We start from the raw sequence: 15102 nt of genomic DNA, 5'->3' as shown, positions 1-15102 counted from the left end.
TCTATGCGGGATGCAGCGTAATGAAGATCAACCACTTGTTAAAAATTACTTGATATGCCTACAGATGGCGCTGTTGATAATCCCTTTTCGAACCTTACGATCGTTCACCAAAAAGGAAAACAAAAACTAGTACAGTACTGTATTCGGTTCCAAAAAAAATAAATAAATACTTGAATAAGAACACAATAATAGTTAAGGTGGCTGCTACTGGCTGCAGGACCTAGAATGTCAATTCATAATTACTAGTAAGTATAGTAACCTAATATCTATAGTAAGACGCTTGTTCTCCTTAAAACAACTAGGTTATAGATCTATCAAAATCCAGGAAGATAAATGAACTGATAAAGCCCGATTTTATCTGTCATTATTGATTCATCAAAGTGTTGCTCAATGGTCTATTTCTGATATTGTTGAGATTGCATATACGCCTTTTTAAGTTTGTCGAAACTTAATTTGGCTAAACAAGAATTACTGCTGATATAGGTCCAATGTCTTCTATTAGAATGAAAATAATAAAGAGCTAAATTGCAGATATTTTAGTGACTCTGTACTTTTTGAGAAGAGAACTTGTGACCTGGAGTTGAAGTGAATATTTTATGTTCAAGTGCGTTCAATGCAGACTTTCGCTGCATAATCAATGATGTTGTTTTTTATTTTAGTTTATTTTTTGTTCTTCATTTGAATTTCTTTCAGAAGATATGTGACTTAAGTTCAACCACTAAACTATCCCCCTCCCCATTCCCGACCTTGTGTTCAACAGTCCCTTGTCTTATCCACTGGGCCACAAAAACACACACACACACACACACACACACACACACACACACACACACACAAACCTCGACATTTTTTGTTTGTTTGTTTCGTTCTTTCTTTGTTTTTCTTTCTTTCTTTCTTTCTTTCTTTCTTTCTTTAATTCTTTTTCTTTCTTTCTTTCTTTCTTTCTTTCTTTCTTTCTTTCTTTCTTTCTTTCTTCCTTTGATGGGAGAGGCGGGGTTATAGGTGCAGGGATTTGGAGGTTTTCAGAAGAACCTCTCCGACAAGGTATATTAATAAATGACATACAAAATCTTCTTATAATATGATTACCAGTCTATACTAGGCGTTTTAATATCTTATCCTATTTAGGCAATAATGGATCCAGGTAGGGGCGCCCCCTTTATTTCATTAATTCATGTTGTTAAAACAAAACAAAACAAACAAAAAAGAAGAAATTTTGTAACCAACCTCCCCCCCCCCCCCCCCCCCTTTATAGAATTCCTGGATCCACCCCTGCCTATTACAGGAGTAGATTCTTACCCTCTCTGCTTAATTGAAGAGTTTGTTTGCAAAAACCGATAAGTCCATTTGTGAAGATTTTGAAGTACGGTCTCTGTCATAAAGTACAAAATGATACCTTTTAAATGATATATTGGGCACTACATGTAAATGTACATTTTTGAAGTTATGGTCAAAAGAAGCAAACATTTTCTTATTATTCTCTTTATTTTTCTTGACCTTTACTCGCAAATATCTCCATTTGGCAAATATGGACTTATCGGTTTTTGCGAACAAACACTTCTTATTCTTCTTCGTGGAGGGGAGACTTTTTTAAGGCTCGTAGGCATAGTTTAAAATAAGTGTGGGTTTCTAATGTTATCTTAGCTTAGGGTCCAACCTACTCTCTAAAATAATCGAGTGAAAATATTCACTCTTGGAGGAGTGAAACTAAAAAGAGTGAAGTTAGAGTGGAATTGGAGTGAATTTTGAGTGATATCGAGTACAAAATACTACGTATGAAGAAAATAATAAGAAGAAAGATCCTCATTGTTATGTAACTTGCTTCCTTCTGCCAAAGTATTATAGATTTGTAGCAAATATGAAAATTTTGGCAAAAGGAAGCATGTGACAATCATATCATAAGGATGTTACTTGTTTCCTTTTACCAAAGTATTTTAAACTGTGTGCAAATAATATAAATGATTTGGCAAAATGAAGCAAGTGACAATCATATCATGAGGTTGTATAGCTTGCTTCCTTTTGCCGAAGTATTTCAGATTTTTAGCAAACATAAAAAAACCTGGCAAAAGGAAGCAAGTGACAATCACATCATGAGAATGTTACTTGCTCCCTTTTGCCAATTTTTTTTTCATGCAATTTTATGCACTTGCTTCCTTTTGCCACCTGAATATCTCAGAAATGGGCAGAAATTGTAACTTCTGGATTCTTCAGTTAAATAGAGGATGCCTCATATATGCCAAATCAATGAAAAAGTCAGTATTCATAAACATTCACTTGCTTCATTTTGCCAAATTGGGGCAGAGTTGACAAGCAAACACAAAATAATAATTGATTGAAAAATACATTAAAGAAAAAAGTAAAAGCGCATTTTTCTGATGGGTTACTTCCAGGGGGAAAAAGGGGGAGGGGGACAAATGATAGACCCTAAATTTTCTGTTGTCACTTGTATTGTTTTGCAATTGCCGAATAAATAATAATGATAATAAATAATAATGTATTCCTATGTATTATGGGGAAAAGTGTGTGTGTGGGGGGGGGGGGGGGGGGGGATGGTGGCGGCCCCTGGCCTCTCATTCCATAAAAGGTGCACATGATGAGCCAATCCGGTAAAGATTTTTCTAAAAGTCCAGAACAATGGGACCATAGGGGACATTATTGATTTTCGCTGGACAGCAGTCGAGTATCTTTCTCGGCGGACACAACCCGTGGTCTGTTATTATTCCTGTATAAGGGATGGTGAACTCGTAGCTACAGCAGCTGATGGGAGTGTTGCCGCTGGGCAGACTGCACCCTTGGCATGCCCGTGACAGTCTGACCAGCAAGATGCCCAGATCGGTCAAATCACAAGACTTCTATCTCTCCTCCGCACAAAGATATTATGGCGCTTCAAGGTACACACAAACTTTGGAAGTTATCAAGTCAACTTGTAAGATGATAACGGGACAAGCCTGGTATGCATGCATGTGTCTTAAATTTTTAATGATCTCGTTTAAGGCAAGGATAGTATGATGTTGTGTGTCTCTTCTGTACGGTATAATCTAAAGTCACTGAGTGGGAAGGAATGCGAGGGGGTCATCGAATCATAATGTGCGCTTATACGCTTATGATAACGTTTGGGTCAAACAAGGGCCTATTGGATTAACTATGATGATGAAAGTAATCAGAATTATGTATTTCGCGATTGAGATGCGTTTTTGTAGCCTGTTGCTTTCTCGAATGTACCTTTGTTTTATGCACGCACGTAAGCAATGCAAAGAGGTGAAATTTGATCATAGTATGATAGACAAGTGTTGATTTTTTTAACCTCGATCCAATTATGACTTCTGGACTCGGGATGGTTTTAGGTGGTGTGGGTTAAGTTATTATGAAGATTGTGGAATAAGGCATTAAACGAGGTGATGATCTTGCAAGTGGGACCCTTCGACATTGTAGGTCTTCGAACACCAATGTAAAACTACCACTGGTATGAATTCAATTCAATCCAATTCAATTCAGTTCAACTCAATTCAAGTCAATTCAATTCAATTCAATTCAGTTCAAATCAATTCAATTCAATTCAATTCAGTTCAATTCAATTCAATTCAGCTCAGTTAAATTCATTGTTATTCCATGTTCTTCTTTCACAGAACCTAATATACTGTACCCCAACTAGCCTCTATGCAAGGGGATGTACGTCCTACATCTTTCTCACTGCTCTCCCGGATCGAACCATCACAGCTGGGTCCTGTTGCATAAAAATACTGATACCGTTACAATAAGTCTTAACTCAATGATGTATCAATGTCAGTGATACCATACATAGCTTTGATCGGCTAAATAGTGTTGCTGTACTGGTTTCCATTTTGTGCAAAGTTATAACATAGTCTACTATACGCAAGGATACACTCTGATATACGTATATTACGTTTCTATTTCTATAGGTCACAGCTTGACATCCTCAGACCCCATGGCTAAGAGAATGAAGCCCGCCACCTGCCTCGGGGTCGGTGTAATAGCCTTCTGCCTATTCCTGATACCTTCACTTCGGAAAACCTACAGGAAAGGTGAGGACATTATGACGTGACTTGCATTGCCTTCCATAACTTACTCATAAACGGACATTGTTATCACAAACTTGATGATAACTGGTTAAAACCCGCGACATGCTGATTGTGAAAGGTTATGACTCAATGTAATCTTGGTAAATTATCTTATTGTATCGTCTATGAAAACTGTATTAATCAATGATTCTTTATCTATGTCATGACCCATGCAGGCGTTCTTTCTCTGTCTTTACAAAGTCAATTATAACATCCATGTTATATTATATAATGAAATACATTAAATGGATAGTATAGCTTCTGTTGCGATAGGGATTCAGCTTTTAACTTTTGTGTTCTAAAATATTCTTAAAAGAGGAATTCAAGGTTTATTTGAAAAATGGTTTTCAATTCGCTGAAATATCCAAAAACAAAGTAAAACAAAACAAACCCAACGAAAGGTGGTCCAGCTTTTATCATTATCACTTTGTTATATATGTATATATATATATATATACATAATAATACGTGTATAAAATATCAGCCATTTCAAAACCCATGTTTACAAAACAACAACTCTGAATTCCTCTTAGAATTGTATGCTTCTTTATACATATGTGTGTATTTCATAAGAAGTTTCTCATTATACCTAACAAAAGTTTGGAACCTGAAGCTGCATTTTGACCTAAACTATGTCATCCCTTTAAGTAGTAATGACGTTGAAGAAAACTTACAAGAACATTTAAGCGATAAAAAAGAATAGTAATATCGAACGTTCCTATATTCGTAAAAATGAGCATATCAATGCAATAGAAATCGAGTAGGCTTACTGGATAATAATTAACTTGGTATAGATAGATGGATATTCACTGTTCAGTCTCAATTGGTTTCACCAGGTCTTTCAGAATACCAGCACGGACCCGACAGGCTTACCTACCTTGGGCCCAGAAATACCAGCCAGCAGACCTTGAAAGGACTTATTGAAGGCGAGGCGAATATTAGGAGGAGAAACAACTCGATAGAACGAAGTAACTTATCTTTGAAAGGACACAACCCCCAGATGACGGAAATAATGACTGGATCACAATATCGGATAGGAGGAGAATTCAACAAAGCATTCTTGCCAAGAAACCTCTACGCTATGTCTAAATATGTATGTATTATATTGCTGTATACACCTTAACAAAATATAGAAATGTAGTATCTTCATTTGACATTTTTATTCGGAATACTTTTCGTTCTTCTATACAATGTCGGTCCCATACTCTTTAAAGGAATCTCAATCATGGTCGCACTCTGTACGCATTATCCCTTTCTGTGCCAGGCACTTTGGACAGCAGGGGCGGATCCAGGAATCATGTAAAAGGGGGGGGGGGGGCGTAACTATTATGTATGTGTATCGATGTAGATTTTGATTCATCCAGGTAATATGCTAAAAGCGTGTAAATTAAATCTGTTCGACTGGACTTACTTGTGAAAAACACGGAGAAAACAGTTTCGTGACTCGTCCGAGTCACTTCTTCAGCTCTGTCTGGCTGGCGAGCATTCACCCGTGGAGGGTGAATGGGCGATGTTACTGCCTTTATTGTCTGTACGTCGAGGAATTTTCCGGATCACCGACTTGTATGTTGGACTTGAATGCTCGCCAGCCAGACAGAGCTGAAGAAGTGACTCGGACGAGTCACGAAACTGTTTTCTCCGTGTTTTTCACAAGTAAGTCCAGTCGAACAGATTTAATTTACACGCTTTTATTATGTATGTGCCACTTCCGGGTTTCATTTCATTTTGTTTCTTCTTATTTCTTTTGTTTTTAACGATAAATAAAGGGGAGGGGGCGTGCGCCTCTTGCCCCCCCCCCCCCCCCCCCCGATCCGCCACTGGACAGTGTAAAACTACAGGGTTTTCTATGTCAATGCAGGGGGTTAATAAACCCAATGGATGTCATTATCCAACCAAGGTGATGTCTATATAGCTCATTGTCCGTGAAGGGGTTAATACATGGTTGAATGACTCAATTAAATTGTCGAAACTTCCCTGAAACCTCTTTGATTTCGATAAAGCACTATCGGATTGGAACACCATTTTGTTTCCACTGATTTCAGTCCACTGAGACGCAATTGTCACGTAAATTTCCCCGATTCGCATGAACCAATCCAAGCTCTGTTCTCTTTCTGAACGGCAGGTATTCCAAAGTGTGCCAAGACGCTACCTGTCCGGCTTCAAGAGTTCATGCTGGTATGTGAAGAAGACAAACCTTCGCTGTCTGCCGTACTTCTATCTCCTTGGAACACCAAAGAGTGGTACAACGGACTTATGGGAAAAAATCACAAAACACCCGGATGTAGTTTACACCCGGAAGGAGATCATGCAGTGGTGGACGATGGGAAGAAAGCGTGAGTTGATCGAGACAGGTGCAATGGTTGTCATACTGTAACTCATCACTGTTCACAGTTTACAGTCAACCTCGCCTTTAAATCCAGTTCAAATGGATCAGAGTGACTTTCGACTAACACAAAAGCATTTAAATCATTGTCATATCAACAGTGGCGTATCTAGGGAAAACGGCGCCCGGGGCAAGCGCGAAAATTGCGATCCTAATTTCTGAAAAAGTGTTCAACCCAACCCCATCCCGGTAGGGACTTTAAACCAAGTGCACATGATATGCTTTTTCAAGCACTTAAAAGGGGTCTTTTGAGAGTGATTTAAATGTAATGAATTTTGATAAATTTTGGCGAGCGAGCGCAGCGAGCGAGCCGAAAATTTTTGTATTTCAGCTTACAAAACATGGAATTCTTATCATTTTTTTGCTTATCAAATCTTACAATTCTAATCAAGATATAGTGACGGCCTGATAGATAACGATTTATACGTACAAACTGAGGACTTTAAAAAATACTCTAAATTAGTACGCGCGAGTGAGCCGAATTTGTATATTTCCGCGTCATCATCACGTTTTGTTCTTATCACTTTTTTATATATAAATTTTGGCGAGCGAGCGCAGCGAGCGAGCCGAAAATTTTTGTATTTCATCTTACAAAACATGGAACTCTTGTCATTTTTTGCTTATTAAATCTTACAATTCTAATCAAGATATAGTGACTACCTTATAGATAACGATTTACTGTATACCAACGAACAGAGGATTTGAAAAAATACTCTATTTTATAGTACGAGCGAGTGAGCCGAAATTTGTATATTTCCGCGTCATGATTACGTTTTGTTCTTATCTTTTTTGACTTTTTTTGCGCCCCCCCCCCCCTGTATGTTCGAAACCATTTGGCGTCCTCGTGATCCAATCGTTTCAGAACGAATGAAATTGCAGCTGCTGCTCCGAGTAACATTTTTCCTGCTAAATATAAAATGATATGTGTGAACACAATAGACATTGTCATTTTGTCCGCGTCATCGTCACGGGGTTTTTCTTTTGTTTTGTTTTTTTGTTTGTTTTTTTTTGATAAATTTTGGCGAGCGAGCGCAGCGAGCGAGCCGAAAATTTTTGTATTTCATCTTACAAAACATGGAACTCTTGTCATTTTTTGCTTATTAAATCTTACAATTCTAATCAAGATATGGTGACGGCCGTATAGACAACGATTTATACCAACAAACTGAGGACTTGAAAAAATACTCTAAATCGTACGAGCGAGTGAGCCGAAATTTTTTCCGCGTCGTATACGTTTTGTTCTTATCTTGTTTGATTTGTTGTTGTTTTTTGCGCCCCTCCCGTTGGCGCCTTCTTTTGATCAGAACTAAAGATATTGCATTCGCTGCTCCGTGAAACATTTTGCCTGCTGAATATAAAATGACATGTGTGATCACAATAGACATTGTCATTTTGTCCGCGTCATCATCACGTTTTGTTCTTACCTTCTTTTTTATATAAATGTTTATTGGCTATCGAGCCGAAAATTTTGTATTTCAGCTTACAGAACAGGGAATTCTTGTGTGAACACAATAAACATGGTCATTTTGTCCGCGTCATCATGTTTTGTTTTTATCTTGTTTGATTTGGTTTTCTGCCCCCCCCCCCCCTTTCCGGGCGAGTTTTCTTCTTCTTCTTCTTCTTCTTCTTCTTTTTTCTTTTTTTCCCCTTCTTTTTCTTCGTTTTTCTTTTTTTTCTTCTTCTTCTTTCTTTTTTTTTCGTTTTTTGCGCCCCCTAGGAGTGGCGCCCGGGGCACGTGCCCCCCTTGCCCCCCCCCCCCCTAGATACGCCACTGCATATCAATCCCCTAGACACGACAATGATTTCGTTTTAAACGCAATATCAGAGTAACACACAGGGGCATATTTAATGGAGTATCGTAAAAGTTATATTTTTTCGACTTTGTCAAATTTTAAAGAAGACCTATGTAACTGCCTAAAAATAAGTATACATGGTATTCCTATTGCGGTTAATATGCTATATGCAATTTAAATCTTGATTTCTGTCTTCATCGACTATAGATTTATCTCTGGGAAGCTACGCGAGTCTGTCATCGCAACTCGTTCAACGCTTTACCGACGATCCCTCCACGAAGACAAGGCTTGTATACGGTAAGTATTGCATGGAGGAAAATATCCGATATAGTTTCCAAGAACTTTAAATTGTCTCTATTAGCTTGATGGGTAGATCTGCGAGTTAAACGATTTATTTTAAAAAGACCACTCTTGAAAATTAAGACAACCGGCTCTGAAATCACAAGTACCAAGAATAAAGTGTAAAGTTCATCTTAAAACCGATTCAGGCATTTTCCAGCTGTCTATAGGGCCTAAATGAAAACTTCAACGTCAATGAATGTCAATTGTCAATTTATTAAAATCGCTGATACAAATATTTACATGGCTTTTAGGACCCCGAAAGAAGCAAGGCTTATTCTTGAACGAGGACATTATCTAACGTGTCGCACTGTATAGTTTGAAAGCCAGGGGTAGCACATACCCATCAGCAACGACCCGCATCACTGTCAAATACACAATCTCAGAACACACACAATGCCAGATTAGATGCAGTGTCATAATCACGATTGTCATGGACGTCAAACTTCATTTGCACTTGAAAAGCTCAGAGATTAAAGATAAACTCATATTGTAAATGCCTTTCTCCTCTCGTAAGATATTATTAATAAGCATGACTGTCTGATCCCTTAACATTACAAAGGAAAGGAAGTGTATAATTTAAATTTCCTTTCTACATTACTCGTATACACATCACACAATTTTATTTTTCCAGAGATAATAATTGGGGGGGGGGGGGTGGGGTGTAGAAATTACGACAGCGTTTCTTGATTTGATCGATACATCGACATAATCCTGTAAACGCAAAGGTAGCAGTGCAGTAGTTTGCACGATAGAATGAGAATATGTCAGCGGGTATTGTGTGATGTAATTTCGACAAGAGTTCGCTTGTAAAATATGAGACTATACAATCATTTACAATAACTGTGCATTTTGATAATCATGTAAGGCACTTGTCGTCAATCAGTCTTATTCTGAAGACTTAACTGTCTTCTTTTCTTTGCCTTCACTATAAAGGAGACGGATCACCAAGCACTTTTTGGGACAATCAAAATTGGAAGACTTGGTTCAGAAATCGCTATCAAGGACCGCAATACGTCACTGCTGACGTCATGAGAGCTATACAACCCGATGCAAAGCTATTGGTAATTCTTCGTGAACCTGTGTCAAGGTAAAGAGACCAATTATTGCTCCTCCCTCTTCTCCTCAAAACGTCGCTTCTCTATTCATCTCTTTGATTTTTGGCTTCATCCACAGGAAATGATACCAACATAATGTTGTGTTTATGTCCCTCTGTTTCTTGTTGTTTGTCTGTTTGTATTTGTGTTTGATTATTCCTGTCTGTTGCTTTGATTATTCTTCAAACTTTCTTATCGTTTTATCATTGCTTTCTTTGATCTATTAAACAATATTTTTAAAGCGATCATTGTTTTTTTTTATATGAGTGTCATTAAGCTGTCAATTTAGTTTAGGTCGTAGTTACGGGAAAAGTAATTTACAATCGTCATACAGGCATTATATAGGTATGCATGATCAGCCAGGGACGGATCCAGGAATTCTGTAAAAGAGGAGGCGCCTTTACACACACACACACACACACACACACACACACACACACACAATTCTCCTTATATTTCTTTTGTTAAAACAATTAAATAAAGAGGTGGCGCGCACCCGGTGCGCCCCGTCTGGATCCGTCACTGCCAGCATGGCAGCCCGAACACATAGAGGAAAAACTCGAAAATCAGATGAACCTGATTTCGTGCAGATTTTTTCCATTTCGATGATGCTTTCTCCTATACAGAATTAGAGAAATAATATTTACAATCAAATCATTTTTTTTTCCAAGCTCGTATTGTTCGCCAACTAACGAAAGTTAATAAGATATGAAAATCGTACAGTCTTTTAATGTAAAATGTTTCTGCAATTTGTGTGTTGAATCGACATAAAACTCCAAAGAATTTGATACATTCAATTTATTGTATTGCATTGGTCATCTTATTAATGTCATTTCAGATTATTGCAGGGCAAGATATTCGGTATATTTTATGTTTTCTTGTTTTGGGGGGTTTTGGTCTTGACTATATTTACAATATTCGGTATATGGTCAAAGGCATAATGACCGAGGAAACTTGATGAAAGAAAAAAAAAACCGTCTTCAGAAAGAGAGAGAAAAAAATAGAAATCCCATCGACCGATATTTACCAATCACATTCAAATGAAATGACCGAACTTATTTTGTAGTATTCAATACTACAAAATAAGTTCGTAGGAACACCTACACAAATAATTCCTAGATGTTGCCCAAAAATGTACATACTATTCTCTTTTCCCAAAATCTTGGAATGTAAAGAGCGTGTTTCCTCTGTCTGCTAACGCATTGTTTGACATTAAACTATTAACAAATTGTATCAGTTTTCACTCGAAGTGATCAACAGGAAACTGCAGTTATATTCTTAACACTATGATGGTAAATCCTTTTTGTTATGAGATATATGTCTGATAGTGATACAAAGCACTCCCGCTACAACGGAGTAAAAATTCTGGTTCCAAAGTTATCATCTTTGCTTTACTTTTTGGCCATAAAAACATATAATGAACGAAAGAAAACCAACGGACCCGAGGATTTCAATATAACCAGAGTGCACACAGAATGACACTGTGGAATATCTCAGAAGTATTTATATTCTATGATATTGTCTGGGAATTTTACAATGTTCTTCATTTGTTCAGACTTTACTCCGGCTATCTCTACTTTGAAGATTCCTCCAGAAAGAGTCCAGAGCATTTTCATCAAGTGGTTACCATGGCAATAAGTAAGTTCAACTCATGCAGAGAGAAACTGAGTTACCGCGCATGCGCCTACAGCCCGGACCAGATTCATCATGGCTACTTTGCAGTAAGTCACGTGACAGTATAGGATACAAAATGTAAAAGCTGAAGTGTAAAAGTTGGAAATGTTTTACAAAACCGCAATGGGACGAGGACGATTGGAAATGCAGTGGTCGGAATGGGGGGGGGGGGGAGCACCGGGCGCTCCTTTTATTTATGTATTTATTTATGTATTTATGTATTTATGTATTTATTTATTTATCTATCTATCTATCTATCTATCTATCTATCTATCTGTCTATCTATTTATTCAATTGACATTTACTTTTCATAAAAGAATGCCTGGATCCGCTCCTGGAAATGTTTAGTTTATACCTTGTAATCCACAAAAACAATAATCTTTACTATGGAGAACACAGAGCTGAGTAAGTGTGGTTAAAGAAGAAGAGGAAGAAAACCAAAAGATCGAGGAGAGATCTGAGACGGGATGCTATGGAGACAGAAGACGATGAGCGAACAGTTCCCAATGCTGACCCACCTACAATAACATTTATTGCTTTTTGGTACCCTGGGGTGAAGAGTTTGAATGCAAAAAGAGTTAAGCGCCATTTTTATTCTATTTTTATTACTCTCTAAAAAAAAATCGAGTGAAAATATTCACTCCTAAAAGAGTGAATATATCAAAGAGTGACTTTAGAGTGAGATTGGAGTGAATTTTGAGTGAAATTTTTCATTTTCACTCATTTTGGAGTGACCCTGACGTCACTCTAAAACGAGTGAAAATGAACATTTTCACTCAAAATTCACTCCAATCTCACTCTAAAGTCACTCTTTGATATATTCACTGTTTTAAGAGTGAATATTTTCACTCAATTTTTTTTTTAGAGAGTAAGTGAGCCGTGAAGTATAACAGGGAAGAGTTGATTCCTCTCAAGGATACTGCACACGCTTCATTTTCATAACAAGAAATATTTGGGGAAAGATTTATACCAATACAATAATTATCACATTCATTCTTATAATTTCCTTTGTTTATTACCAGTTTCAGTCTCAAATATCTCAAGCTGATAGATGAATATGTCGGTTTCTGCTGCTAAATTCTCCAAGTGATAATGACAGTGATGATTAGTTATGTGATCTATCTTTGCAGCGAATCCTGATCGGCCTCTACGCCGTCTTCACCCGGGACTGGTTGCGAGCCTTCCCGAGAGAGCAGCTGAAGATTGTTAGGATGGAGGATTGGCAAGTCAACTGTACAGGGATACTGACCGATATCTTCTCCTTTCTTACACTAGGTAAATTTGGATTTACATGCCGCTGTGAAGTTTTAGTCTTGTTAATGTTATAACATTTATTTCCTGTGTCTTTCTCGTCATCATTGACCCATTTTTTCAATGATATGACGTTTTCTACAGATTTGATTAATATCACATGCATTAAACGTGAGCAGAGTATATTCAGCACTCCTGAAAAGTCGTCCTTGTGTACGCTCTTGGGTGTGAAGAGGAACGCGTCAAACTTTCCAGTATATATATTAAAAAAAAATGATAAAATGTTTATTTAGCGGGATTATCATTTGTCCTTCGATCTCCTTTTACATGCTGCATGCAAGATGGTATAGCGCAAGACATATCTTATTGTTGAAACGATGATTCTCCTAAACTTTCTAAAGAAAATAATATCTCCTCTGTGTATTTGCTCAATCTTTACGAGACACAGAAATACCCATTCTTCTGAGGATTAGATTTTCATTTTGGGTGATGTTCGTTATTTCTTAGGCTCGTTTTCCAAAACACATGAAATCTGTGTATCTAGATGTTCGTCCATCCAAAAGCGAATTAGAATTCTTACATTTGTGGCGTCACTTGTAGTATTTGTTATTCAAATGAATGAAACAAAAGGTTCCCTATAAGTAAGGTTCGTTTACCCGAAAATGAAATAAAGTTAATTAATTTTTGCCCCCCCCCCCCCCCCCTTCTCCAACGGTTCGATAGTCCGAAATGAAATGATATCTGGACTAATAAGCCTTACATCATTTTCGGACTACCGAACTTTTGGCATGTCGAACCTTCGGAATAGCAAAATTTAACCGATTTTTTTTCACTGTTTTTTTTTTTCAATGTTTTGTTATGTTTTTCCTCGTAGGGAATCTAAGTCCGGAGCACACAGCTCAGATCTGTGAAGCCACGCCCCAAAACTCCAACAAGGCGAAGCTCCGAGAGGTTGGGGACATGTTACCACAAACGATATCCGTCTTGAAAGACTTTTACCAGCAATCCAACGAAGAGCTGAGCCAGCTACTGGGCAGTGACAAATTTTTGTGGAAAGACACATACCTAGCTCAAGAAATATCACATAATAAAAGAGATGGATAGATAGGTGAATAGATAGATAGATAGATAGACAGGGAGATTGAAAGATTGATAGATAGACAGGTATATAGAACGATAGATAGATTGATAGATAGACAGTTATTAGGTAGATAGACATGCCAATAGACAGATAGACAGATTGATAGATAGACAGGGAGATTGATAGATAGTGAGACAGATAAATAGATAGATTGATTAACAGATTGATGGATATATAGGTAGAAAATATGTACATTTATAGACAGATAGATTGATAGATGGACAGGCAGATTGATAGATTGATAGATGCATGTAGACAGGTAGACTGACAGATAGATAGGTAGATAATCAAGTAGATAGATTTAAAGATCACATGCACGAGAAGACAGACTGAAAGGGGAAAGACATAATATCTGAGAGTCTGTTGGTATCTGTCTTTGATAAGATGAAGAAGAGTGACAGAAAAAAAAGAGAAATTGGTATAAATGTTGCAATAATGATTACGCTGAATTTCAAAGTCATGCAATGTTAATGTGAAGAAATTAGCACAGAGAAATACCATTGCTGTTGACAATCATAGATTACAATTATATCTTGTTGTGTAATATCAGAAAAAAATACCTGCAGGCGAACGAGATAGGTTTTGTAATAATAAATTAGCACCAAATATAAGAGCAAGCGTATCAGAAGTTAACCCTAACTAGGCCGGAGGGGGGGGGGGCCTCCGAGGTCCCCCCCCCCCCCCTCGACGTTCCGCGCGATGTATCGCTAACGCGAAACGCTATTGCCGCGACGTTTCATGACTTTTTACTTTCGAGTCTCCCGCATCTTTTGACACCAAATTTGCGATGCCCGGGCGCGCGGTTCCGAAGTTGCGCATAAATATGTACGTGCATGTCAGACCAAAAATTGCTCAAAAACGTGAATTTGTGTACAATTTCAATGCAAACTGTGTTTACAGGCAAATTTCATAAAAGCATGGTTATTTGGGGGTTTTATTAATCAAAATCAATTAATAACATATTTTCTTGTTCGGAACAATGTCGCGGACAAGTTTCATCGAAAAAACAATGAAAAACATAAAGTCGAAAAAACAGAGAAATACATAAGAAATTAAAAAACAATAAAATACTTCAGAATTTTTTTTCTGATGGCACAATTTTTTTCTCTTATATTTGCTCAGGACACTAGAAAGAATATTTACACAAAAAATGTGCCCATTTTGAGCTTTATTTAGTGATTTATACCAAATTGTCTGATTTCATGGATGATTATGCATAAATTAACATAATTTCGCATAAATGATAATTTGTTAAACAATTGAACTTCTTGGTTCTGTAGAATACATCATAGGCAATGTGTGTGCCAATTTTCGTCGCGATCGCGCGGTCGACGGCCGAGATCTG

At 37.4% G+C, this 15102-nt stretch overlaps 1 protein-coding gene across 1 annotated transcript; it reads left to right on the top strand.

Annotated features, from left to right (window-relative positions):
• The first annotated feature begins 1134 nt into the window (after window positions 1-1134).
• On the top strand, window positions 1135-13720 carry LOC139744846 (carbohydrate sulfotransferase 15-like). The gene is made up of 9 exons (XM_071655261.1): window positions 1135-1144; window positions 3921-4043; window positions 4925-5172; window positions 6202-6412; window positions 8463-8552; window positions 9531-9684; window positions 11247-11412; window positions 12496-12640; window positions 13491-13720. Exons 1-9 carry the CDS (start codon window positions 1135-1137, stop codon window positions 13718-13720), a joined length of 1377 nt encoding a protein of 458 aa, XP_071511362.1.
• Window positions 13721-15102: the final 1382 nt, after the last annotated feature.

Source organism: Diadema antillarum, unplaced genomic scaffold (assembly GCF_040938485.1).
Source record: "Diadema antillarum isolate AM-2024a unplaced genomic scaffold, OU_Dant_1.0 scf00000035, whole genome shotgun sequence".
In the NCBI taxonomy this organism is placed as follows: domain Eukaryota; kingdom Metazoa; phylum Echinodermata; class Echinoidea; order Diadematoida; family Diadematidae; genus Diadema; species Diadema antillarum.
This window is presented reverse-complemented; position numbering and strand designations above follow the sequence as displayed.